The 26,554-nt window shown below is 39.8% G+C and overlaps 1 protein-coding gene across 3 annotated transcripts in view; it reads right to left on the bottom strand.

Moving 5' to 3' along the window:
* Nucleotides 1-26,554, bottom strand: part of LOC140483626 (RNA-binding protein 5-like) — a 52,298-nt gene that overhangs the window by 21,229 nt on the left and 4,515 nt on the right. For 2 of the 3 annotated variants that reach the window (XM_072581917.1, XM_072581918.1), the window contains exons 4-17: nucleotides 24,546-24,701; nucleotides 23,073-23,145; nucleotides 16,533-16,606; nucleotides 14,807-14,887; nucleotides 11,518-11,578; nucleotides 10,948-11,010; nucleotides 9,432-9,592; nucleotides 7,406-7,503; nucleotides 5,656-5,743; nucleotides 5,161-5,241; nucleotides 4,685-4,775; nucleotides 3,808-3,881; nucleotides 3,426-3,486; nucleotides 3,245-3,336 (exon numbers count right to left, since the gene is read on the bottom strand). In XM_072581917.1, coding sequence (XP_072438018.1) covers nucleotides 3,245-3,336; nucleotides 3,426-3,486; nucleotides 3,808-3,881; nucleotides 4,685-4,775; nucleotides 5,161-5,241; nucleotides 5,656-5,743; nucleotides 7,406-7,503; nucleotides 9,432-9,592; nucleotides 10,948-11,010; nucleotides 11,518-11,578; nucleotides 14,807-14,887; nucleotides 16,533-16,606; nucleotides 23,073-23,145; nucleotides 24,546-24,701 — 1,254 coding nt within the window. The remainder of the gene's footprint in view (nucleotides 1-3,244; nucleotides 3,337-3,425; nucleotides 3,487-3,807; nucleotides 3,882-4,684; nucleotides 4,776-5,160; nucleotides 5,242-5,655; nucleotides 5,744-7,405; nucleotides 7,504-9,431; nucleotides 9,593-10,947; nucleotides 11,011-11,517; nucleotides 11,579-14,806; nucleotides 14,888-16,532; nucleotides 16,607-23,072; nucleotides 23,146-24,545; nucleotides 24,702-26,554) is intronic. The other variant, XM_072581919.1, reaches the window with a different exon arrangement.

The raw sequence follows: 26,554 nt of genomic DNA, 5'->3' as shown, positions 1-26,554 counted from the left end.
GAGGACAGCCCAGTTTAGAGATCCAGATAATTATGTGGGGATCTAGGTTCAAATCCCACTGTGGCAGATGGTGGAATACGAATTCAATTAAAAAAAAACTGGAATTAAGAGTTTAATGATAACTATGAAACCATTGTAGTTTGTTGGAAAAACCCAAGAATGACCTTTCGGGAAGAAAATGCCATCCTAACTGGATATGGCTGATGTGACTCCAGAACCACAGCAATGGGGTTGACTCTTAACTGCCCACTTCGCAATTAGGAATGGGCAATAATGCTGGCCTCACCAGCAAGACCCTCGCCCCATGAATTTAAAAAATTTAAAGAAAAAGGATATCACAGTACAAAATAAAAATCAAAACCTTTTACCTTAAAATTCAGCAATTGAACCTATTGCTTCAACATGCAGAAAATCAAACCCATATTTTAAATTTGAACATAGTTCACTGAGTCAAGGCGTATTTTTCCTTTTACAAACAATTTAAAACTCTGCTGAAAAATGACATTGACATTAAGTAAATCGATGACATTACCAGTTATTAGCTGGTTTACAAAAGAAAACAGCCTTTCAAGGTCACAAAGTCAGATGTACAGCACGGAAACAGACCCTCCAATCCAGCTTGTCCATGCTGACCTGATAGCCTAACCTAATCTAGTCCCACTTGCCAGCACTTGGCCCGTATCCCTCTAAACCGTTCCCATTCAGATACCTTTTAAGCATTGTAACTGTCCCAGCCCCTAACATTTCCTCCGGCAACTCATTCCATACACGCACTATCCTTTGCATGAAAATGTTGCCCCTTAGATCCCTTTTACATCTTTCGTTTCTCATCCTATGCCCTCTAGTTCTGGACTTCTCCAACCCAGGGAAAAGACCTTGTCTATTCACCCTATCCATGACCTTCATGATTTTATAAACCTCCATAAAGTCACCCCTCAACCTCCCACGCTCCAGGGAAAACAGCCCCAGCCTATTCAGCCTCTCCACATTGGAACGGAAGGTCTCTCAGGGCTCTTAACTTTAGATTAGATTACTTACAGTGTGGAAACAGGCCCTTCAGCCCAACAAGTCCACACCGCCCCGCCGAAGCGCAACCCACCCACACCCCTACATCTACCCCTTACCTAACACTACGGGCAATTTAGCATGGCCAATTCACCTGACCTGCACATCTTTGGAATGTGGGAGGAAACCGGAGGAAACCCACGCAGACACGGGGAGAATGTGCAAACTCCACACAGAGTGTCGCCTGAGGCAGGAATTGAACCCAGGTCCTCTGGCGCTGTGAGACAGCAGTGCTAACCACTGTGCCACCGTGCCACCCACAAACAGAGCACTTGTTTTGCTCTGACTTTGTTCCGACACGGATGTTGACAGCATCTCAGTCTGGCCTTGGCTTTTTGTGCCATGCTACTTCAGCTAGATCTTCGAAGCTCACAATGTCTAGAGATGTACACAGATGGAAACAGACCCTTCAGTCCAACCCGTCCATGCCGACCAGATATCCCAACCCAATCTGGTCCCACTTGCCAGCACCCAGCCCATATCCCTCCAAACCCTTCCTATTCATATACCCATCCAAATGCCTCTTAAATGTTGCAATTGTACCAGCCTCCACCACTTCCTCTGGCAGCTCATTCCATACACATACCACCCTCTGCATGAAAACGTTGTTCCTTAGGTGTCTTTTATAACTTTCCCCTCTCACCCTAAACCTATGCCCTCTAGTTCTGGACTCCTCCACCCCACGGAAAAGACCATGTCTATTTACCCTAACCATGCCCCTCAATTTTGTAAACCTCTATAAAGGTCACCCCTCATTCTCCGACACTCCAGGGAAAACAGCCCTAGCCTGTTCAGCCTCTCCCTATAGCTCAAATCCTCCAACCCTGGCAACATCCTTGTAAATCTTTTCTGAAACCTTTCTAGTTTCACAACATCGTTCTGATAGGAAGGAGACCAGATTTACACGCAATATTCCAACAGTGGCCTAACCAATGTAAAGTACAGCCGCAACATGACCTCCCAACTCCTGTACTCAATACTCTGGCCAATAAAGGAAGGCATACCAAACACCACCTTCACGATCCTATCTACCTGCGACTCCACTTTCAAGGAGCTACGAACCTGCACTCCAAGGTCTCTTTGTTCAGCAACACTCCCTAGGACCTTACCATTAAGTGTATAAGTCCTGCTAAGGTTTGCTTTCCCAAAATGCAGCACCTCTCATTTATCCAAATTAAACTCAATCTGCCACGTCTCTGCCCATTGGTCCAGATCCTGTTGTAATCTGAGGTAACCCTCTTCGCTGTCCACTACACCTCCAATTTTGGAGTCATCTGCAAACTTACTAACTGTATCGCTTATGCTCGCATCCAAATCATTTATGTAAATGACAGAAAGTAGAGGACCTGACACTGAGCCTTGTGGCACTCCACTGGTCACAGGACTCCAGTCTGAAAAACAACCCTCCACCACCACCCTGTCTTCTACCTTTGAGCCAGTCCTGTATCCAAATGGCTAGTTCTCCCAGTATTCCATGAGATCTAACCTTGCTAATCAGACTCCCGTGGAGAACCTTGTCAAACGCCTGACTGAAGTCACACCTTCTGCTCTGCCCTAATCAATCTTCTTTGTTACTTCTTCAAAAAACTCAATCAAGTTTGGCCTTACTGTATTTGTAAAAACAGTTTGGATTCTTCTTAACTATATTTGCCAAAGCTATCCCATGTCCCCTTTTTGCCCTACTGACTTCAGCTTGAAGTTTTCAGATGACAAGTGCATATTGGGACCAGAGAAAAAGAGTTCAAAGGTGAAGCTACAGAAATTACATTGGGTGATGTTAAAAACTTCATTTGTGAATGAGGAAAATTTCCTGACATGACCTTTGTAGCTGATTAAGTATTGCTGACTTAAGGACTATGGTAACAATGTCTTGTTTTATCATTGCATTTGAGGTCAAAACAAACCGGTTATGAGATCCTAAAATTTGCAGGCCACAAAGAATAGAAAGCTTTAAGTCATCTTAATAAAACAGTCAATTCGTTAGAGGAAGAACAAAAATATTTAAGCATTTCAACAACCAGGACGACACATTCACCAATTTAGTTTAAACATTTGATTGAGCCAATTAAGCAGTCAACGATGCTGGTGGCTCTACACATCAGAGCCTCAGTCATTGACAAAATGCTGATTTCAATGCATCAGAACAGTTTTTACATTTTTACTGCTTACACATATATACCTGGGAATTTGGGTCATAGTAGAATCCAGTCTGCGCATCATAGTAAAATCCAGATGATTCATCATATTGGTAAGTTGATACATCTGGTACAGCTGGAACAGAAACAAAGCAACCTAGTTGAAAAGTTATTCAATAAACCGCCAAAGTATTCAGTAAAAACCAATCTGGGCAAAGTACTCACGATAGCTTGAATCCTTAGACTCTGTGGTAGCATCAGGTGGAGTGGTGTCTGTAGTTTGTGTCTATTTTAAAGGTATTAAGAAAATTCCAGTCAATACAGATAACACTGCGTACAATATGAATAGTTAGCACGATAACCAAATTTCCCTAGTCTCAACCATTCACTCAGGCAGAAAGAGCAAGTGCAGAACATTTGGCTAAGACAAGCTTGGGGTAGGAGAAAATGAGACCACATACACTAGAAATTATCTGGATAGTCCAAATGAGATCAGCAAATCACTTTGGGACTGACGAAGTGAACTGAAGAATCTTTTTATATGATCTGATGCGCAGTAGCTTCAATAAGCCATAATGCAGGAGGATACTGAACATTTCCAACATACCTCAGATTGATTCTGTGACTGATAGGACTGACCATCTTGGGAAACGGTTGCAGATTTAGCAACCATAGGAGGAGCTGTTTAAGAAAAAAGTGAAATATATTGAGGAATAAGGTGGTAAGTGTTGTCAAAATGCATCAATGTAATTATGTAGGTCAAAGAAATGCTGCAGTCATTATTCTACACAATCCAATATATTTTAGTAACCCAATTCCATGATGCAGGTTTGTTCCCTAACCATTCCATAAGTGTCAAACTCACTCTAATGAGGCAAACTTTATCCATTTGCTCAGTCAGCAAACAGGTTTGCAATTTATGATTATAGAAGCAAGCTGTCTGTAAACAGAGTCAGTTTCTGCGTTGGTGAGAAACAACATTCCACTGTAAGAGAGAAAGCGAGTGTTGCGTGTGCGCAGAAGACAAAGTACTAACAGAATTAACAAACATTAGAATGAAGATAATATTTTTAGGTTAAGTATGGATGCAGAAGATGGGAGAAAAAATGTGGAACAAAGAATAAAATGTGGAACAAACAATACTGACAAAGAGAGAACAAAGGAATTGTAAACGTGAAAAAATGCTCCACAGGCCAAACAGCAACTATTTCACTGTGACAAGGTGGGGCAGCACAGATGTCCTGTAAACCAAATGGTAAGCCTCAAATCTGTACCAATACCAAAACAATCTGTTGCACAGTTTCAGCATGGAGCAATATTAAATGCATTTCAGGCAATTTCTCACAAGAAACAAAGGGAAGTAGACAGCCAAAGTTGCTCCATGTTGATCTGATACATCAAGAGGTTCCCTGACTGCAGACTTGCAGCAAACACAGATAAGGACAAAGCTCAAGAAACATTCCACACATTGGGAAGACACCCACCTGAAATTACTGCAGGTGTTTGGTATACTGCCAATCCTTGTTGGGTGGAATCTGCAGAGCCACTTTGTCCATAATCTTGTGAATATGCCATCTAAAGCGGATACAAAAACAAAACGTTCACTTTGACTGTACATTACTGATTTCACCCAGGTTTATTCTTATTGTATTGGTACAAGTTACTCAGTTGTTTGTTTCCACTGTGATGCTCTATACCCAGTACCAGGGTGCACACAGGGAAAGTGAAAAATCTTGCCACCCAAAATTTCTGTGCATCAAATGTGAAGCATTTTGAAAACCAGGGGTGTACATGCATAAATACAGCATCAAAATAGTGATATATTTTACTTTCAAAGAGCCATACTTTTATTTATTTGAGCATGGATAGTATCCACTATTTAAGCCATACATAAATTTCACACAAGTTACTATACTCTAGAATTAGACACTTCAACACATCCTTTTTCTCTTCAACATACTTGATCATATTGATTGTAGCCATCCTGTCCAGGTTGAAAGTAGCTGTAGTCAATGTTGCCATCTTCCGATCCTTGTCCCACCTGCAACAATTAAAAATCGTCGGCTAACAAACAAATTACACTCCCAACCACCAGGCAGTGACTACATAAGAAAGATGAGAAATGATCGGGTTCGGCTGAAATAAATCACTGGATATCAATAATCTAGCAGTGTCCAGTATCGATCAGATGTAGAGAACAGCACAGCCAAGAGAACACAAGGACACTGTGCGCTTTGGTAACCTTCTTTCTGCTCAGAACTCAAGAGAACAGTAAAAAAAACTGGAAAAAATCCAGCAGTCTTTACACGACATAGGAACATTTTACAACATAATGCAATATGTAAATATTATAATCAAACCAAGGAGGCAGATTTAAATGCGGTTAAGTTGGCACATTATTGAGCAAAAAAAAAGTAATCTGCACACCGTAGAGGAAAACCACAAAAATTGTTACCTGGCTTGACGACCACTGGGCTGCAGCAATAGCTGTGATCGCAACAGTTGACGAACTGATCTTATTACCATCAGAAAGGATATGGTCCCTAAGATAAACAGTTAATTGTGGATTGATGAGGGCTTCAGAATCAGTACAGAATCAATTAATTTATATTTCACTTCGAAAGATGGAAAAGCCCATAGAAGATCACCAGTTAATTTTCAGTCCTTTTGACTGCTGCAGAAATCAGAAGAATGGGACAGCATCAAAGGAGGAACAACATTATTAAAATTATGGGTGGATGTGAGAAGAGGTATACATAGTAAGTATGCAGATGACTCCAAAACTGGAAGTATAGTGGACAGGTTACCTCAGATTACAATGGGATCTTGACCAGATGGGCCAATGGGCTGAGAAGTGGCAGATGGAGTTTACTTTAGATAAATGCGGGTGCCGCATTTTGGGAAAGCAAATCTTAGCAGGACTCATATACTTAATGGTATGGCCCGAGGGAGTATTGCTGAAAAATAGAGCCCTTGGCGTGCAGTTCATAGCTCCTTGAAAGTAGAGTCGCAGGTAGATCGGATAGTGAAGGCAGCGTTTGGTATGCTTTCCTTTATTGGTCAGAATATTGAGTACAAGAATTGGGAGGTGATATTGTGCCTGTACAGGACATGGGTTCAGCCACTTTTGGAATATTGTGTGCAATTCTGGTCTCCTTCCTATAGGAAGGATGTTGTGAAACTTGAAAGGGTTCAGAAAAGATTTACAAGGATGTTGCCACGGTTGGAGAATTTGAGCTCTAGGGAGAGGCTGAATATGCTTGGCCGGTTTTCCATGGAACCTTATAGAGATTTATAAAACCATGAAGGGCACGGACAGGGTGTTTGGGGGGGGGTGGGGGTGGGGGGGAAGGAGGAGGAAATGCAAGAGGGGGTGTTGCAGGGAATCCAGAGTGGGGAAAGACAAAACAGACCTAAAAGGCAACTTTTTCGCACAAAAGATAGTACATATATGGAATGAGCTGCCAGAGGAAGTGGCGGGGGTGGTCCAGTTGCAAAATTGCAAAGACCTCTGGATGGGTATATGAATATGAAGGGTTTGGAGGGATATAAGCCAAGTGTTGGCAGGTGGGACTAGATTGGGCTGGGATATCTGGTTGGCATCGACAAGTTGGACTAGTCTGTGGAGATTTCCACTGGTAGCCACTCTACTTTGGGCTTGATTGATCCATTTTAAATTTGGTACATGTTATGTAGTGTACATAGGAAGATTCACTATTCAATTATGGACCCAAGGGCACAGCCTCTGAGTAAAGGGAAGATCTTTTAGAACGGAGATAAGGAGAAACTTCTTCAGTCAAAGTGTGGCAAATCTGTGGAATCACTGCCACAGAAGGCAGTGGAGGCCAGGTCACTGACTACATTCAAGATGGAGATAGATAGCTTCTTGATTGTCAAGGGGATCAAGTGCTATGAGGAGAAAATTGGAGTACGGGGTGAGGAACTAAATCAGCCATCAAATGGCAGAGCAGACTCGATGGGCTGAATGGCCTAATTCTGCTCCTATGTCTTATTTAGGGTGAAGATAAAACAGAAACAATTGTTCATGTAACCTTCATGCAATAAGTCAGTTCACAGTCGCATGGTTGAAAAGTTTCAAGAAGTCCCAGCAGCCAATGAACTGAAAAATGATACTTAGATGTTTTAAAGCCCATCACAATCGTCTAGCCAAACTTAAAAGATGTTCACACTTGAAGACAACCTACTTCTTTAAAGATTTAGCAAAATCAACATTAATGGTCCGACCATCAATGTTTAATGGGGGCTGTAGAGCAAGCAGTATCTGAATGAGATGAGAAGCTTCCTGTAAAAGAGAAAAAGGTGCACTTTTAAATAATGTATACTATAGCAGCTTTTTACAACACTGAGATTCATCATTGGAAATTGTATAGATTCTCAATATAAAACATTTTGGAGTACTGTGCACAGTTCTGGTTTCCCTGCTATTGGGAAATTACTACTAAATTGGAGAGGATTCAGAAGAGATTTAAGGATATTCCTGGGACTGGAGAGTTTGAGTTATAAGGAGAGCTTGGGACTTGATCACGGGAGCATAGGAAATTGAGGGGTGATGTTACAGCAGTTTATAAAATAATGAGTGGTACAGTTAAGAATTGATGGCAATTGTCTTTTCCACTAAGATGGGGAATTTCAAAACTAGGGTGCATATTTTTAAGGTGAGAGGAGAGACATTTAAAAAAAAGACAAAAAGCAAATTCGTTACACAGAGGGTGATGTGAGTTTGGAATGAACTTCCTGAGGAAGTAGTGGATGTGAGTACAAATACAATGTTCAAAAGACATTTAAATGGATACATTGGTTGAAAAGGCTTGGAGGGATGTGGGTGAGGATTAATCAGGTGGGACTAGTTTAGTTTGGGATTATGTTCAACATGGACCAGTTAGGCTGAAGAGTCTGTTTCTGTGCTGCATGACTATGAATGGCAGAGTCAAGGTGAATAACAATAGCCTTTTCCCTAGTGTAAGGAGTTCAAAAATTAGTTGGCATATTTTTAAGATGCTAGGACAAAGATTTAAAAAGGGACCCAAGGGGCAACTGTTTCATGCACAGGCTGGTTCATATGCAGAATAAACTGCCAGAGGAAATGGTAGATGCACTCAAAGTTACAACATTTAAAAACACATTTGGACAGTTATATGAATAGGGAAGGTTTGAAGGTTTAGAAGGATATGGACCAAACTCAGGACAAATTTAGTTTGGGAAGCTTGGTCAGCATGGATAAAGTGGACCAAAGGGACTGTTTCTGTGCTGTTTAACTTAGTGAATGACATCAAAGCCAAATTAATCAGTGGTGATCCTTATTCAGTACACCCAAGCAGCATAGGGAGGTGGTTAAGTCATATAACCTTCCAACTCACTAATAGCATTGATCATATTAATTGTTTTCTAAGGCAAGACCTAAGACTAAGTAGACAATAAATTAAATGTAAAATTGCAGTACTTTATCAGTCTATTATAAAAGATTCTGATAGAAACTTAATTTGCTAAAGAAACTATTAAAAAAGCTTACTGCATTCAAACCAAGCATGGTGTCTACAAACTTGGCCGCAAATCCTTTCAGAAGCCGCGCTCGCTCTAAACCTCGGCAGAAGTGGGTACTGGAGATTAGAGTGATGCTAGAAAAGCACAGCAGGTTACACATGCATTGGAGCAGGGGAAACAAAAATAAAATCGACGTTTCGGGCAACAGCCCTTCATCAGGCACAAACGATGAAGGGCTTTTGCCCGAAATGTCGATTTTTCCTGCTCCTTTGACACTCTCTGACTTGCTGTGCTTTTCCAGCACCACTCTAATCTTGACTGGCCAAAACTTGTCTAAACATTACTCAGTGAGATTCCTCGGTGGAAGCGAGACCGTATTTATTGATCAAAGTCATGAACAATCAGGAATGCCTCAGGTCTTGCTAGCTCACACTCAAAAATGTATTCAAGTATTACAAACCAAAGCACAACGCTAACTGAAGTATGAAGCTCGATGACTGATTGCATAATTACATGATAAAACACTTCAAACCAAAGAAACATTCAGATCAGCCATTATCTCACTGGATGGCGGAGCAGATGGTGGAGGCGCCAAATGGCTTACTTCTGCTCCCATGCCTTATGGTCAAAGAGCTAACATTTTTGTGTCAATACCTCAGTCAAAATTACTCCATGGATCCATGACGCTATTAAACATCATATAAAAAGGGAAAACAAAAAAAAACTTACAAAAGATGAATCCAACTGAACAAAGGCAAATCCCCTGTTTAATTGGGTCTGCTTGTCCTTGATCAACCTGACATTTGCAGCAGACAGCACAGCATACGGAGCCAATGCACTCAGGATCGATTCCATTGGTGTGTGTGGACCTATGTTTCTTAAAATAATGGCTGTTGAAAATAGAAATTAGAATTGATTTAAATTAGAATACAATACCAAGTTTTAAACGCAAGATTAATATGGCTTCAGTATTGTTCAACACCTATAAATTAAATCTAAATTTGTTTTTTTCTAAAAAAACAATATTGGAAAATAACTAAACTCACAAAGGGCTCTAAACATTATGAAAGACATGATGGCAGCTAGTTAAGAATATGTCCAGAGACCAAAGCTTCCCACACTTGACACTGACATTGAGAGTCAGAATAGGGCTTGTGAAGAACAAAAATGTAAGCTAGTGCAATAAAGGAAGGATATTTTGTTGAGGCTGAAGAGAAGTTACAAGGTTAATATAGTGCAAGTAGTTTCATTACCGAACTGGGATTTCCAACACACAGAAGCACACCAGGTGCTAAAGCAGAATACATCACACCCTACCATAACACATCTTGGCACAAGCAAACAAAACGAAACGACGGATAGAGTTAAAGCTCACACTTTGAAAGACCAAGCACTCAAATGTGCATGGTTTATGTGTTACGTTCTTTGAATTTGTTCCGAATCATGACTTACATTTGATGTCCTGAACAGCTGCCAGTTTACGAACAAATCAATTTTGAAAAGCACTTAGTGCCTAGTGCAACATTTCTACCTTGCTTTCAACCACAGTAACCTACATTAGCAAAACGTACAAAACTATTTTTTTGAATTGGTCTTGGGACAACAGCTTCATCCACAGATCCAATTGACTCCCATCTTTTTGACTAAGGTTGACTTTAGTTTTCATAGTTAAAATTGCAAAATTTCAATTTCTATTAACTTGTCAGCAGTCCTGCTGTGAATAAACCAAATATTACAGAGAATATAGTAACTATGAAGACTAGAGTCTGAAGTCAAATACAATGCAATATGCAAACTCAACAATTATAAGGGGAGATCTCCAAAGATTTGTTCATGGATGTTGACCGTGCCAGATCAAACCACAATTTGTTGCCTTAGTGATCAGAGGGCACTTGAGGTCATTGCTGGGGGCCTGGACGGCAGATTTCTTTCCATAAAGAATATTAGTGAAAAGGATGACAATTGACAGCAGTCACATGGTCACCATAAGGCTATCTTGATATTCATGATTTTGTCTTGAATTCAGATTTCACTGTTTGCCATGGTGAGATTTGAAGCCATTTCACTAGAACATTAGCCTGGGACTCTTGGTTACTCTTCCAGTTAAAACACTTTTTCAAATCAAGGTTGGACCAGACACCAAATCAGATCACATTTGGTGCAGCTCAGTAAAAACAAACCTTTAAAAACCCACCACTAAGTACAAATACAAAAGGATCTGGATTTTCTTTTCCTCAGAACTTACTGTCATTTGCATAGTCAGACATAAATGGTTCACCCTGCACACGACCTTGCTCCTCTTCAGTTTCTGGAAGAAATTGAGAACTGCAATTCAGTATATTTTTCCTAATTTCTGTACTGAGACAACCAAGAATGCATGAGCCAACTGAAAATGTTAAACCATTTGAGTGCTGAAGTATCCTTTCATGCACAGCAAGTGAAATTCAGTCACATTATGAACAAGATTAAATGAACTACAATCTCAAACAATTTTACTAATACGTTAAATTGTGAATAGAAAAAAAAAGTGTGTGGATGGCCAGAGAATCTTGCAGCATTTATCAAATCCTGCAATTTAGGCCTTGATAATTTGTTATTTTCTCTGAGCAAGATCATGGCTTGCACACCTAATTACCAACAATCATCAAATTTGCTTCACATCTATTAAGAATGCGAAAGGATCCCCACCTTCTACAGCCGAGATGGAAAGTGTAAAACAAATCACTCCTTCATAACAAATGGTTGGGTGACACAGCAAGCTTCTGGGCCATACTATCACCATACAGGAGTGCAGAAGTTGCTCAACATTACTTACCAGGTTTCTGAGCATCACATTTAAAACATCTCTCTCGTCGTTTGAAGTTAGTCACCCCACACTACAGAGAAAAAAATAGTATTTAAAGCACTGGAAATTACAGCATACATTAACTGACATTGAACTTATTTTCTTTGCACGCTGTGGTTTCAAAGACCACAAGAGAATGGCACCTAAATTTGAATTTTGGACAGTTGGATGCATTTTTACAAGTTGCCACAGTCCCACCAGGCCATAAGGCTGCTCATTACGACAGTTGGTGGTTTAATGTAGGGGTCACCATAAGTCAGGTGAAGTTGAGAAGCACAGTATTTCATGCTAACCTCAACCAATGTGGGAACTAAACTAACTCTGCTTGCAAACCAGCCATCCAGTAAACAAAGGTAACCAACCCCCAATTTGTTTCACAGGTTAAAATTCAACTTTTTAGTTTGTGACCTGGATTTGCAGCTGCCAGGGAAAGTCTATTTTCTTGCACAAAAGACTGAAATCATTCAAGCCATTGCCTGAAGCAGTACACGATCAAGAACAAGTAGTATTCAAATTGGAATTAATGCTTCTTGCTCAGGCACTGCACATGACACAATGTACCATTATATTCAACCCTGAATTCATCTAGGCATTGGTATGGTATATCGAAAGTGCCACATTTCAAATACCAATAATCCTCAATCTCAAACACAAGGTTCACCACAATTCAATGATGAAGGGCTCTTGCCCGAAACGTTGATTTCGCTGCTCATTGGATGCTGCCTGAACTGCTGTGCTCTTCCAGCACCACTAATCCAGAATTTGGTTTCCAGCATCTGCAGTTATTGTTTTTACCTCACCACAATTCAATGTCAAGTGTGATACAATTTCAGTCAACTTTTCAATGAGTCACAGACAACAGTATTCATCTTCCACCAATCCTAAAATAGGTTAAGTCTTGCAACTCTCCTAATTAACAGTCTAGTCCTCAGAGAATAGAGTAAACAGTTCACTGCCACAGGGAAAATCATGAAAAGGTATAAACAAGTAGCCTACACAAGACAAAATCCCCCTAAATGTTGATTCTTTGTAAAATGGGTTATGTTACACCTCAAATAAACCAGCTGATGAGGCACAACCCAAATTCAAAGAAAACAATCTTTATACAAGCAATAAAAGCAAATTACTGCGGATGTTGGAATCCCGCATGGGTCCTAGCTATGCCTGCCTTTTCATGGGGTATGTGAAACATTTCTTGTTCCAGGCCTACCCAGGCCCCTCCCACAACTGCTTTATTGGTACATCAATGACTATTTCAGTGCGGCTTCATACTCTCATCCTGACCTGGAAAAATTCATAAACTTCGCTTCCAGTTTCCATCTCTCCATCACCTTCACCTGGTCCATCTCCAACACTTGCCTTCCTTTCCTTGACCTTTGTCTCCATTTCCAGCAATAGTCCATCCACTGATATCCATTATAAGCCCACTGACTCCTACAGCTCTTCTCACCCTACGTCCTGTATGGGCTCTATCCCTTTCTCTCAGCTGCTTCGCCTCCGCCGCATTTGTTCCGATGAGGCCACTTTCCAAAGTGGTGCTCTTAATATGTGCTCCTTCTCCAACCATGGCTTCCCACCTACATTATTGACAGGGTTCTCGACAGTGTGCGGCCCACTTCCCACGCTTAGACCCTCACCCCCTCCATCCCCTCCCAGAATAAGGATAGGGTCCCTCTTGTTCTCACCTTTCACCCCACCAACCTTCACGTGCAAAAAATAATCCTCCGCCATTTTCGCCAACTCCAACACGACGCCACCACTAAACATATCTTCCCTTCCCTTCCCTCCCAGTGTCTGCATTCCACAGAGATTGTTCCCTCCGGAACAACCTAGTCCACTCCTCCAACATACCTAACACCTCTCCCATCACACACGGCACCTTCCCATGCAATCGCAGAAGGTGCAACACCTTTACCTCTTCCAAGCTCACCATCCAAGGCCCCAGACACTCATTTCAGATTAAGCAGCATTTCACTTGTACCTCTTTCAATTTGGTCTATTGCATTCATTGCTCCCAATGTGGTCGCCCCTATATTGGAGAGACAAACGCCGACTGGGTGATCGCTTTGCTGTGCACCTTTGGTCTGTACGCAATCAGGTCCTGGACCTTCCCATGGCTTGCCACTTCAACACACAGTCCTGCTCCCATGCCCACATGTCTGTCCTTGGCCTGCTGCAATGTTCCAGTGAAGCTCAACGCAAACTAGAGGAACAGCATCTCATCTTCCGACTAGGCAAGTTACAGCCTGCCGGTCTCAACATTGAATTCAACAACTTCAGATAATTTTATTTTATTTATCTTTTTTTTTCACTGTTCTGTACCTCTTATTTCTTGATTCTCTCTTTCCCTCACTCCCCACTCTCGCGTCACCTTTTTCCTCTCCTCTTCTCCCTTTGCTACCCTTTTCCTCTGTTTTCCATTTTGCCTCTGCTTCACCCATCCCCCACATTTTGTCAGATAGCACTGGCTTCAGCCTTGGTCATTCACAGCGCCTAATCTCTCTATGCACAATTATCAACTCTTTATTGCTACCTTTGCTTCTGGAGCCATGACTCACCTTCTCTCAGCCTAGTATAAATACCTCCCTATTTCTCCCCTTTTTAAAAGCTTTGACAAAGCGTCAGTTAGACTTGAAACATCAGGCTTTTTTCTCTCCTTACAGATGCTGCCAGACATGCTGAGATTTTCCAGCATTTTCTCTTTTGGAATCTTATACAAGTACCCATCAGCTATTCATAAATGACAAAAGCCTTAGGATAAATCAGAAAGAGTAGATCAACTGACATCTCTCAAATTGTTCAACTATTCCATGAAATCACCATCAATCTGTACCAAGTCCACTTTCTTGCCCCAGGTTCATATCCAACCAAAAATCTGACTTCAAAGTTTACATTCACAGCAAAAGCCTTTACAGAGAATTCCAATTTTTAAAACTACCTTTTGTGCAAAAAGTGCTTCCAGATTTACTTTCTGGTTGCGCTAAATTCCACTTTTGAGTTTCCCCAAAGAGAACAGTTTCTTCACTGGACTCTTAACATCTTGGCCTAATTTCTGCTCCTATGTCTTACGGCCTAAATCTGTACAATTAATCTATAGCCATGAGGCATTTCAATTGAAAACACAGTATCCTTCCAATTTTCAATGACAAATTTGCCCCCCAAATCCAAACCCAATTATGCAAAACAATGTTGAAAGATTAACAAAAGAGAAAAAAAAGCCAAAAAAGATTGGCTAAAACGTGGTTTCTATTTTTTCTACCTTGTTGCAACTCCAGTCTTCAAAAGGCTTTGTGCTGTAGTGCATCGAAACGGACTTTCCAAGAATGGTGAGGGTACGCTGCTGAAAACAAAATAATCAAGTCAGAATCCACCAAATGGAGCAAATATTTGTCAATACAGATAACATCGGCTCCAAACAAAGGATGAAAGCTACTCTCAAATACATCTTTAAAAGGTCTCCTGGATGCAGACGATCTAGTCACCTAGGTAACCAAGTCATGATTTAACTGCAAAGATGAGAGTGGGTCTCAACTCTTGGAAGATGTAGGATACACGATATTTCTTCTACCAAGATGTAAAATCTAAGCAGATCGGGTTTAACTGGCAAACAGTTGATTCTTCTTTGCTATATGAAACATTACTTGGTGTCTTTTGCTTGCCTCATTTATAGTCTTCCCGCTTAATCTGCAAAGTGAGCTTTATCCTGAGATTATATCTCAGAAAATATCTTGATGTTGGGGTTAACAGTCTCACAACAGTGAGCATGTCCACGTACTGCAATGTATTACAGTTTTCCTCCAAAGGTATAAGTTTTCAATATCCACAGTTTGTCACGAGAAAATCAAGGAGGTGAACATTTCCACGAGAACCTTCAGCTTCTCATTACAAGATGTCACTTGACAAAGATACTGTATCTGCAAATAAATTGCCAACTACAGTGCACCTTTCAAGTCAAGTGATAAACTATAAAATCTACAGCGCAAATACAAGACATCAGTGCATGCATAAAGCTCCATTTGAGTTGTAGCCAACAATTCTTCACCACATTCACTCAACTGATGGGTAAAGTGACTAACACCCTAGCTAATAAAATCTGTTTAAGTTTTGGTTCTCTAAGACACCTTAGACATCTATTAAATTGCAAGTTTGGGATTTGTGCAGCAGACATGTCTCAGTGGAATTTGTAAGTATCTTCATAAATGTCAAGAATTCACATGGTACGCTAACATCTAGCAATAATTACCTAAGTAACACCCCTTAAAATCAACAATTGCAATGAGCAACGGGAATTGAGATTTTGGCTCTGACCTTGCTACTTCTGTTAGAGATGGAAATCTGACAGGAATGTGACTAGAAGTCACACCTGAGAATTAGACCAGCTAAATCAGCACAGACTAACACTTACTGGATATTGCAATGGAAGCTACACGTTACCTCCTTCATTTGCTAAAGGACATGAGCAAAGACCCATAGAAATCAGGCAAGCTACGTCTGCCAAAAACATTTTTTTCATACGTAAAAGGATCTCTCCATAATACATCAAATGGAACTAAAATAAAAGCAAACTACTCTGAATGTTGGAGATCTGAAATAAATATAAACTGCTACAAAACTCGGGTCTGACAGCATCTCTCAGCAGTCAGACCAGCTGCCAAACCAGCTGTTTTTCCAGCACGTTGACATTAAATGGTGGAGCATTGAATTTCAGACATTTACTTGGGAAGGTGCCACATGACACTGACCATTAAAGTGAGCACCAATTCACCACTTTTTTTTGCAAGCAGTTATCAGGTTCATGGCCACAAAAGCAAATAAAAATACAAACACCCATATAATAACTTGTGTTTGTTTTACAGATGTAATTGTGAAGTACTGTTTTTTGAGGGAAAGGACAGGATAATATTTGGTCCCTCTGGATCTTTTCTGCAGCAGGAAACACTTGATCCTTCCCCCCTTCAATAAATCTAGACTTGTGATGAAGCAACCTGGTTGGCTTCCATCCATCTTGTTGCGTCCTGCAAGTGATTAAACTCCACGAAGGCGAAACCACGGCTTTGACCTAGAGACAGCATTCAGATATAGACGGGATTGTGTTAGTCAGCGTGTTTAAAGCAGCCATTCATTCTGTCGCCACGTGTTATGTACAAATGTCTATTTGTGTGGCACGATAGAGGCCTTATTGTTTTTTTTTAAAAAATCATGGGAGGGAACAGAATTTGAACTCATTTTCAAAATGCATTTAATTTTATACAGTCTTTGAAGCAGTTGTAACACAAGTATCAGTATCACCTATCACCTTCCCCATTTACAGTAGACGTGCTGCAATTGTTTATTATTGCCAAAAAAACCTGGCAGTCCTAGCATCAGTAATAACCTACCTGGATTAAAATATTTGGACCTGCTGAGCTTTTCCAGTAATTTGTGTTTTAGTTTCCAATACCACATTGTTCCCAATTATACAGCTTCCAACAAAAGGGCACACAGCACTTTGCACCATTCTATGCTTGAAAACACCACCATTGGGGGATATGCAACAGTAGTTAGGGCAGCAAACTCCCATCACTTATATGCATTTGAATCCAAAGTCATGGTCCCAGCATCTCAATATCGGGAGATCGCCACTAGTAATTAGCCTATGCTTCATCATAAAATTAACTCTACTGCACAAAATACATAAAGTCAAACAGATCTAGTTTGGATCTGTTAGATCACCTGATAGAGAAATTTTGCATGACTGATTACATTATTGGAGGAAAATCCTGACAATGTTTAATTTTAGCAAAGTGGTAGCTTGCTTTTGAAGAATATGTGTACTTATTCTACATAGAATTTCTAAGTCAGGAATGATATTAGCATTTTAAGTCATTTTCTTTCAAACTGCCCCAGAAACAAAAATACAGAAAAGCACCAATACACCAGAAGTAACAAACTTGTTTATTTTAAATAGTCTAAAAGCAAGATATTTTATGTAGTGTTTTTCCTAATATTCCTTCCTTAACTGGATCATAGAAATTCAGTCTGGCCACAAAGATTGATCACATTCCATTTTTGTTATTTATGAAATTGCATGACCAGATCATTTCATATTTATGTTCTTAAATTAAGGCAGAATACAACATTACAAACCCACAATTATTAAAAAGTGATGTGTTTCCAAACATGTAGCAACGTGTAGTATTGAGGAATATAGTGTTCATCACTCCCTAAAGTAACAGCCACTGCAAGATGTGCATGTTCAAACTTTCAAATGAAAGCACTGATCAAAGGGTAAAGATCATCTCATGACGCAAACAACAAATTATTGGATTCCCTCACTGTCAAAATCAAAAGTCAGATGCTGCTCTGCTTATGACAATTCGTTAAGCAAAAGCATGCCACCCTACCATAACTACACAAGAGGAAGACTTTTCTTTAAAAACATTCTAAAAACTGTGCTTTGGACAGTGTGTCAACATTTAAACAGCAAACCTCACATTAAAGCTTCTGGGAAACTGACTTTCATTGGTTAATGTCATAACGAAATACTTGCAAGTATTAATGCAGTTACCAAGTTATACTCATCTGAAGTCTTATAAACACTTGATTATCATTTCTTGTATGAACAGCTATAAACTTGTGATAACTGCACACAGTTTTTGCAATGTACTAAGTGCAATTTCAAATATATATAGATACCAGCTGAAAAAGGGGCCAGCATTAAAAAAATTACAACTTTTTATTTAATCTAACCCGGCCATACCTTTATTTATTTGTGACTAGAAAGCTTTACCAAGATCATTTTAAAAAGTTTTTCAATACACTAAGTTACTAGTTTTTGATTCTGGATAAGAACCATTTAAAAATATTTTGTTGCAAGTATCCAACTAGAAAATGAATATTCTGTAATCCTGTATAGTCAATGATTCCCGCTTATTAAGATTTAAGATCATAAAACACAGCAGCAGAATTAGGCTATTCAGTCTATTGAGTTTGCTTCACTTGATCATGACTTCTCACTGTAACCTTTGAGCTCGTTACTAATTAAGAACTTCTCTTGATCATAAATACACTCAGTGATTTGGTCTCCACAGTCTTCTGTGGCAACAAGTTTCAGTCACTACCCTCTAGCTAAAGAAATTCCTCTACAGTTCTAAAGAAGGTGTATGAAGCAACTTATTTACAGCTACATTCTGTTTCATTTGCATGGTAATAAAAAAAATCAATTTTGAGCTGTTAAATGTGATCAGACGTTATGTATGGGACTACAGTAAACAAACCTAAAACTATTCAAATCTACTCCTATTGGTTGAAACTGCTCCAGTTCTTATTCCAGAAGAAATAAAACATTGCAATCCCTGGGAACCACCATCCTAAGCAACTGTACTGCTTTACTTTTGAAAGTGAACATATTTAACAATACCTAGGTCCCACAGAAAAATAACACCAATACACAGTAAAAACAAACTTCAAACCTAATAATTCAAGGCAATTGACTTTTTAGGAGAGATCACCAGCCCATTCTCAGCTTTTCTGGGCAAGCATATGGGAGACAACTTGCCACTATCACCTAAAATTGGTTTGTTAGAAGAAACTGAAAACTGAACAAAAAATGCTTCCCAAGTTAATATTCCCAATTTTCCCTAGATATGGCATCCTAGGTGCATTGATGAAAATATTGTTCACCCCATACACAAACTAATCAAGACTCAAAAGTAAATGGAAATAATAGACGCAAATATTCTTGTTAATATTGGATTCCAGATTGAGCGCAGGCAGAAAACAGGGCATTAACTATAAAATACATCAAGAATACAGCTTAAAACACCTGCTGTACCTTTTGTAGCTACTGTATCTTTCAAATTCCAGAAATAATTCTCACTGTGCTGGCTAATCAAGGTTGCAAGACAAATTTACTCTATGAACAGGACTGGTGAAATGCAGTACTGGGAGAAATGATGAGCCATCTTTATTGACAACAGTCATAAAAATCTCAAATGACTAACTGCCTCAATAGATATCGTAAGTGTTATTTCAATCAACAAGTATCGCTATCTCTTGCAGAGCTCCTAACCTATGAATAGTTGTAGGATCTTGACTTAGGACTAATGCTACGAACTGATGAAGATCACAGATGTGCACCATCACTAAGCTTGCCTGTTCCCACCACCATTACATCACTTTAGGGTGAGTCGACCTATACTTCATTCACTACTGAAATCCTCATCCATGCCCTATTACCTCTATACTTCACTTTAGCAACACATCTGGTCGACCCACCCTGTCCACTCACCAAACCCCCTTGGACTCCCTGGCCTGTGTTTTCTTGGCTCCTGGTTACAGGAAGCACCAATTTTAAAATTTTGCATCCTTGCTGTAGAATTATTCCATAACTTCGCCCATCAACAGCTCAATATCATATGACAATAAGACATAAGGCCACTGGGCTGTTGCATTAATCATGGCTGATGGGCATTTCAACTCCACTGACCTGCACTCTCCTCATAACCCTTGATTCTTTGCCAGATCAAATATTTATCAATCTCTGCTCTGAAGACATTTAACATCCCGGCCTCCACCGCACTGCATGGCGATGAATTCCACAGGCCCACTGCTTTCTGCCTGAAAAAATGTCTCATTTCCGTTCTAAATTGACTCCCATGAATTCTACACCTGTGCCCACAAATCCTAGTCTCCTGCCTAATGGAAACAACTTCCCAGTGTCCACCCTTCCTAAGCCATGCATTAACTTGTAAGTTTCTATTAGATCATCCCTCAACCTTCTAAACCCTAATGAATACAGTCCCAGGATCCACAGCCGTACATTGTATGTTAGGTATACCATTCCAGGGATCATCCATGTGAATCTCTGCTGGACACGCTCCTGTGCCAATATGTCCTCCCCGAGGTGTGGGGCCCAAAATCAGACAAAGTAATCTGGCTGATCCCACTGTGAACAACAGTGACCACATTTGCAGCAAGTGCTGGTTGTTAGAAGAACTGCAGATCAGAATCGATGATCTGGAATCTGAGCTTCAAACTCTGCAGCACATCCAGGAAAGAATTACCTGGACACTTTGTTTCGGGAGGCACTCACACCTGGCAGATTAACTAATTCAAATGCAGAGACAACAGGGTGTGACTGTGAGTGAGGCAGGTAGGGGGATTCTGAGTTCAGGAATGGAGGAGCCTCAGCGTTGATCTTGTCCAACAGGCATGAGATTCTTGCTCCCTGAACGGATGAGGGCAAGGGTTATGGACAGAATGAGCCAGCTGACTATGGCACTATCATGCAGAAGGCCATTCAAGAAGGAGGAGCAAAAAGACAAGTACTTGTTACAGGGGATTCTATAATTAGGGGGACAGATAAATATCCTATGTAAGTCGGATTGGGAGTCTCACATTGTGTGTTGCCCTGCACCCTGACACTGGGCAGGCATCTCCAATCAGCCTGAAAAGGATATTGGAGGGGGAGGATCCAGTTGTTGTGGTCCACATTGGGATTAACAACACAGGCAAAGCTAGGGTGGAGGACCTGTTTAAGGATTATCAAGCACTAGGGAGGAAATTGAAGTACAGTTTCTCAAGGATCATAATCTCGCCATTACTGCCCGAGCCACGTGCCAATTGTGTATGGATAAGAAAGTTATGGAAAGGGGTTGGGGGGGGAGCTATCTGTACCGCTGGGATAGCCGCCCCCCCCGAACCAATGTGGAGCCAGTGTTCTAGCAAAAAGAATAAAGGTGGTCAGTACAACTTTAAAGTCGGTGGGTAGGTTGGGGTAAAAGAGGTGAGGGAAAGTGAAAGCAACAGGGAATGTGGAGTTAAATGGAAAGGTAAGCAGATGGACAGCATGTGTGCAGGTGGGTTTCAGCTTGAGGCAGACTGGGAATGCAGCAAAAGGAAGGATAACCTAGGACATCTTATGATTTCCAATATCACTAATAATGTTAAGATAGATAGCATTAAGGCACTTTACCTGAATGCTCAGAGTATTCGTAACAAAGAAGATGATTTAATGACACAAATCATCGCGAATGATGATATGGTAGGCACGACAGATGTGGTTGAAAGGGGTTCAGGACTGGCAGTCAAACATCCAAGGATTTACAACTTGTTGAAAAGTTATGGAGGTAGGCAGAGGAGACGGGTTGCCTTGTTAGTTAAGAATGAAATTAAATCTATGGCACTGAATGACATGTGGAGTCGAGGAACCACAAAGGCAAAAAAAACCCATAATGGGAGTTATGTACAGATCTCCCAACAGTGGTCAGGACCAGGTTCACAAGATCTACCAGGAAATAGATAAGGTATATCAAAAAAGGTAAGGTCACATAAACATGGGGAACTTCAATATGCAGCTAAACTGAGTGAATAACGTTGCCGGTGGATTCAAAAAAAGGGAATTCGTGGAATGCTGACAGGATGGTTTTTTGGAACAGCTTCTGATGGAGCCCACAAGGAAGCAGGCTCTTCAGGACTTAGTGCTACGTAATGAGCCAGACTTTATAAAAGATCTTAAAGTAAGGGAATACTTAGGAGGCAGCCACCGTATGGTAGAGTTCAGTCTGCAGTTTGAAAGAGAGAAGGCAAACTTGGATGTAATGGTATCACCATGAACCTCTAGCCATATAACCTCCAAATCTGTGCTCATCTAATTCCGGTCTCAAGCATTCCTGCATTTTAATTGTGCTGCTGTTGACGAGTGTGCCTTCTCTCTGAGCACAGATAAATACTGCCTTGTGATTGTACTTTGAATCACTTCTGTGAAGGACCTAGCTATGGTTTGTTATATTAAACGATATTATATAAATAAGCGTAGTTATTGCTAGAATAAAAACAACCCTGATGCTAACTAAAGGAAATAACTCCCTGTCTAAGAAGCTATCTAGACTCAAGGGATTAATTAAGAATGAAGTTTTGTTTATTTTGCAGTTGCTTGCATTTATTCTTGAAATTCAATAGGAGAGTGTTTTCAAGTAAAATTCTCAGGTCAATAGGTTCAAACTAGCAACACCCAAATTCATAGATCAATCTTTATCAGTTGAAAAGAATTAAAATCATACTACAAATGATAAAAATGAAATCCTCCTGAATATGTAAATATTCGCAAGAAAAAAAAAACTCTTGGTAAGGGACGTTACTAGGAGTGATTGATAAATAACTAATTGACAAGTAACTAATTCTCCCAGTTTGCCTCATCCGAATATTGAGATAGTACAAGTGCTTTTAAGGAAGAGGTTCTGGGAAAAAAAAAGAGACATTCAAAGGTAGATAGTATATAACTAAGTATGATTCATTTTGGAAGATGTTACTTGCAAAACATGGAAGTTATGAACTACTGATCAGCAGTCCCCTGTTGGGCAACCTGCCAACACTACTCTAATCATTGCAACCCATCCATTGCAGATTAATGCAAGTTGACTTTTAACTGGTCTAGGCAGTTATATTTTCCTTTGCAGTGACAAAAAATCAATTGGCTTTCCTGAATTAAACAGGAAGTGACATTTTCTTCCTCAGAATACCTGCAAGAACAGCCAAGATCTCACCTGATACTTTACACTTCATCACTCGCACATCCTTGGGGTGAAATTCATCACTGTCCTGAAATATTTCAAGAATCTGGAAGGAAAATTTGAAATCCATTGTTTTATTTTTCTAGATATTTTAAAGAATCATGTAAACAGATATATTTGATTACAATTACATTAGTTATTGTAAAGTAGCATTGATGTACAAATTTATGAATATTTGGCATGCAATTGCTGTACCATATCACGGTTGCATGTGAGGACATTCACAATGTGTCAACACATCACTGGACATTCGGAAATATGATAAACTACAGTGGCCCTGAAGCCCAAGGACTGAGAAGAGGAGAAATTTCTTCACAAAGAATGGCGAGCCTGCGCGAATCTCTGCCACAGAAAGTGGTTGAGGCCAAAACACTCTTTTCAAGGAGTTAGATTGGAAGCAAAAGTGCTAAGAGGGATCAGCCATAACCATACTGAATGGCAGACTCAAAAGGGCCAAATGGCCTACCATGATCCTATTTTCTGTGTTTTATATTTAAATAATCTGATGACATTTGCTTTTCAGCTTTCATTACAATTTGCACTGGAATATTACTGCTCAGCACCTTTAAGAGAAAACAAGTGCTTTGGACTGTAACACCAAGTGCTAATGTTGCCCCTAACTGCCAAGTGTCTGAATCTTGTAATAGGTTAAACAAAATTGGGAAATTTGACTTTACAGAACATGATGCGAGTTCTTTCAATTTAGAAACAGAAAACACACCAAAGAAAGAAATATTCAGTGAATCAAAATAAGTACACTACCTGTGCAACTACATTTGATAAATTGGGAAATACAGGAGGGCAGTCGTACAAATGGGAAGAACAAAAGACAGAAGAGAACATCATGAATGGCGAGTGATGCAAGAGTATTGAGTCAGAAAGTGAAGCTAGACCTTTCTTGGTTGCTTCAAATTTAACAGGCAGCAGTTTGTTAAACAAATATAAATCTTGGACAAAAATTTATTTGGTTATAAAAAGAAGTTTATCTTTTTAGCTAATCTTCAGGTGACCACAATCTTCAGGGCTGAATGTTAGTGAACTGTCCCAAAGTCCTGTCACGTTTCACATCACAGCAAGGATACATTTTGCAAGTTCTTTAATTTTGCTATGCTAGCTTCCTATGCAATATTGCAACAGAGAAATGCATCAAGCAAAGCAAAAAAACGGACAATTAAAAGTTCTTCTGTGCCAGATCACTGAGAAATCACCATATTTTCTAAATTAGACTGCTTGTTGGATGACACTTCACAGCATACCCACCTTCAAGCAAAGTTGTATCTTTGAGTCTCCCATCCCCTCTACAAATGAAATTGCTTTATTATCAAATTCCACATAATAAGTACTTCAACCTTCAACTAAATAAACTGTTCTGAACCCCTATCCCTCCATTCTCCTAGAATCCCAAATACACAAATGTTATGAAAATGTTAATAAATATTTTCATACATCCTCCCTGGTTGTTGATGGCAGAAGACCTCTTAACATAATTGTTTTGTTCTCCCTCTCTTCAGTTCCATCATTTCTGTAATCATGGTCCTTGTAGTCACCATCATAGTACTGGCTTCCCTCGGGTCTTTCAAATCTGCTGTCATCTTCACAATTCTGGAAGCATAGACATTTTTGTTTATTGTACAAAATATCCATTTTCTAACACTAATATTCTAGTAAAACAATGATGGATATGTGCTGTTTGAATGCAATGTCTGCCTGAATGTTGAAAAACAAGAAGCAGCATGGTTATCAACATTCTCCTTCCACAAGTGATTTGCCCATGGAAAAACATGTTCACTGCATAACACTCTGGAGCAACAACGCTTGTGAGGATGTGATAAACATGAAGGGGTGCATAGTACATTAAAAGCATAATGTATTAACTTGATTTTTATTTTAATCACAATAGATTACTGCCAATATACTATGACTCCCTTCAATACAAATGAAAGCTGGGGTTAAACTTGGGGGTAGATAGCTGACAGACCCAAGAGAACTCATGAGTTGAGCTAATGCTGTAAATTAGCAAATTAAATCCAAACTGACACCTGAACCTAATGAAGATCATATTCTTAAAGACTTGGCGCAGTGGTAGTTCCCTACCTCTGAATCAAGGGACATGGGTTCAAGTTGCAGCTGCTCCAGAGATATGCAATAACATCTCTGAATAAGTTGGTCAGGAAAAACATGTTAAATTAAAAAAAACATGTGGAATTCCAAAGCCAGGCTGATTTCATTTGCCACTCTTATGACAGGTGTTGACAGTCAAGTTAAATACTCTCTAGCAACAACAAATCCTAACACCATCATATATACAAATTATCATAGATTCAGGTGTTTGAAATAGCCAATTATTTTCATTCGTAAAATGAACTTTAAAAAACTGATGCTTCAAAAACCTTCAGCATGCTACAGCAGATCAAGACACTATGCCTAGATCCAGAATGCAGTAGACTAGCCAAGAGGTAACTGCAAAATAAAACAACATTTTTGACACTTCACTGAATAAATGGTTACAACATTGAGATCAGAGGACTAAGCAGACCAACCCACATACGTCAAGACTGACTTTTTACTAAAAACATTTATGAAGGCAAGACAAAATACCCGTAGGTTCAGCTGTTTCACAAATTAATGGGTTACTTTGAATTCTTGTTATAGGGAGTAGTGGATAGAATTCACACCAGCTGGTCCATACATTAAAAAAATTGAAAATATTAAGACTGCTACTTCTGAATCAAAGCGATTAAAAGGACCCAATCAAACAAAACTGGAGTGAAATTTGCTCACATACAATTTATGTTGCAGAAAACATTCAGATAGACAAACAGAATGGCAAAACAGAGATGACAATCCTTGACTTTAATATAAATACAGTGTGCAATACAGCATGGTAACAAGGAACCTCAGCAAAACAGAGGCCAGATCGCAGCATAAATCTTCCAGTGACTAACAAAGAATACCGACAGATGGGTGGTGTCAGCAGCCAATCAATGCAACACATTTTGCTCTAGGACCTCCTCCAGAAAACAACCAGAGACCGATCATATACAAATTCTGCTTTGATGACATTGCCAGCTGCCATAAGGCCAGGAATGCATTTATTTGCTTTTGACTCATGTCCAGTTCCTTTTGCAACCCCTCTTATAATAATACTGTTAGATTACAGTAAGACATGGGCAATTAGGGTTATGCTGACACCTTTATGCACAGGCAACATTCTGACAATGACACTTTGAAAAAAAAGAGAAGGCTCAACATTATCTCACACCTTTAACATCTTCAGCCATATGTCAAGATCAAAATAAAATGGGCAGAATTATTAATGGAACAGTCCCCACCCTGGTGATAACATAAGTGAACAGGAACAGGGAATTCACTTGCCCTTTTGAGGGCTAAATAATCTGAACAGACACAGATTTAGCCAAGACCAAGTAAACTGCAAGTCAGCAACGTCAAGTACT

This window comes from Chiloscyllium punctatum, chromosome 12, assembly GCF_047496795.1.
Source record: "Chiloscyllium punctatum isolate Juve2018m chromosome 12, sChiPun1.3, whole genome shotgun sequence".
Lineage (NCBI taxonomy): Eukaryota > Metazoa > Chordata > Chondrichthyes > Orectolobiformes > Hemiscylliidae > Chiloscyllium > Chiloscyllium punctatum.
The sequence above is the reverse complement of the archived record's forward strand: the minus strand, read 5'-3'. Positions and strand labels throughout refer to the sequence as shown.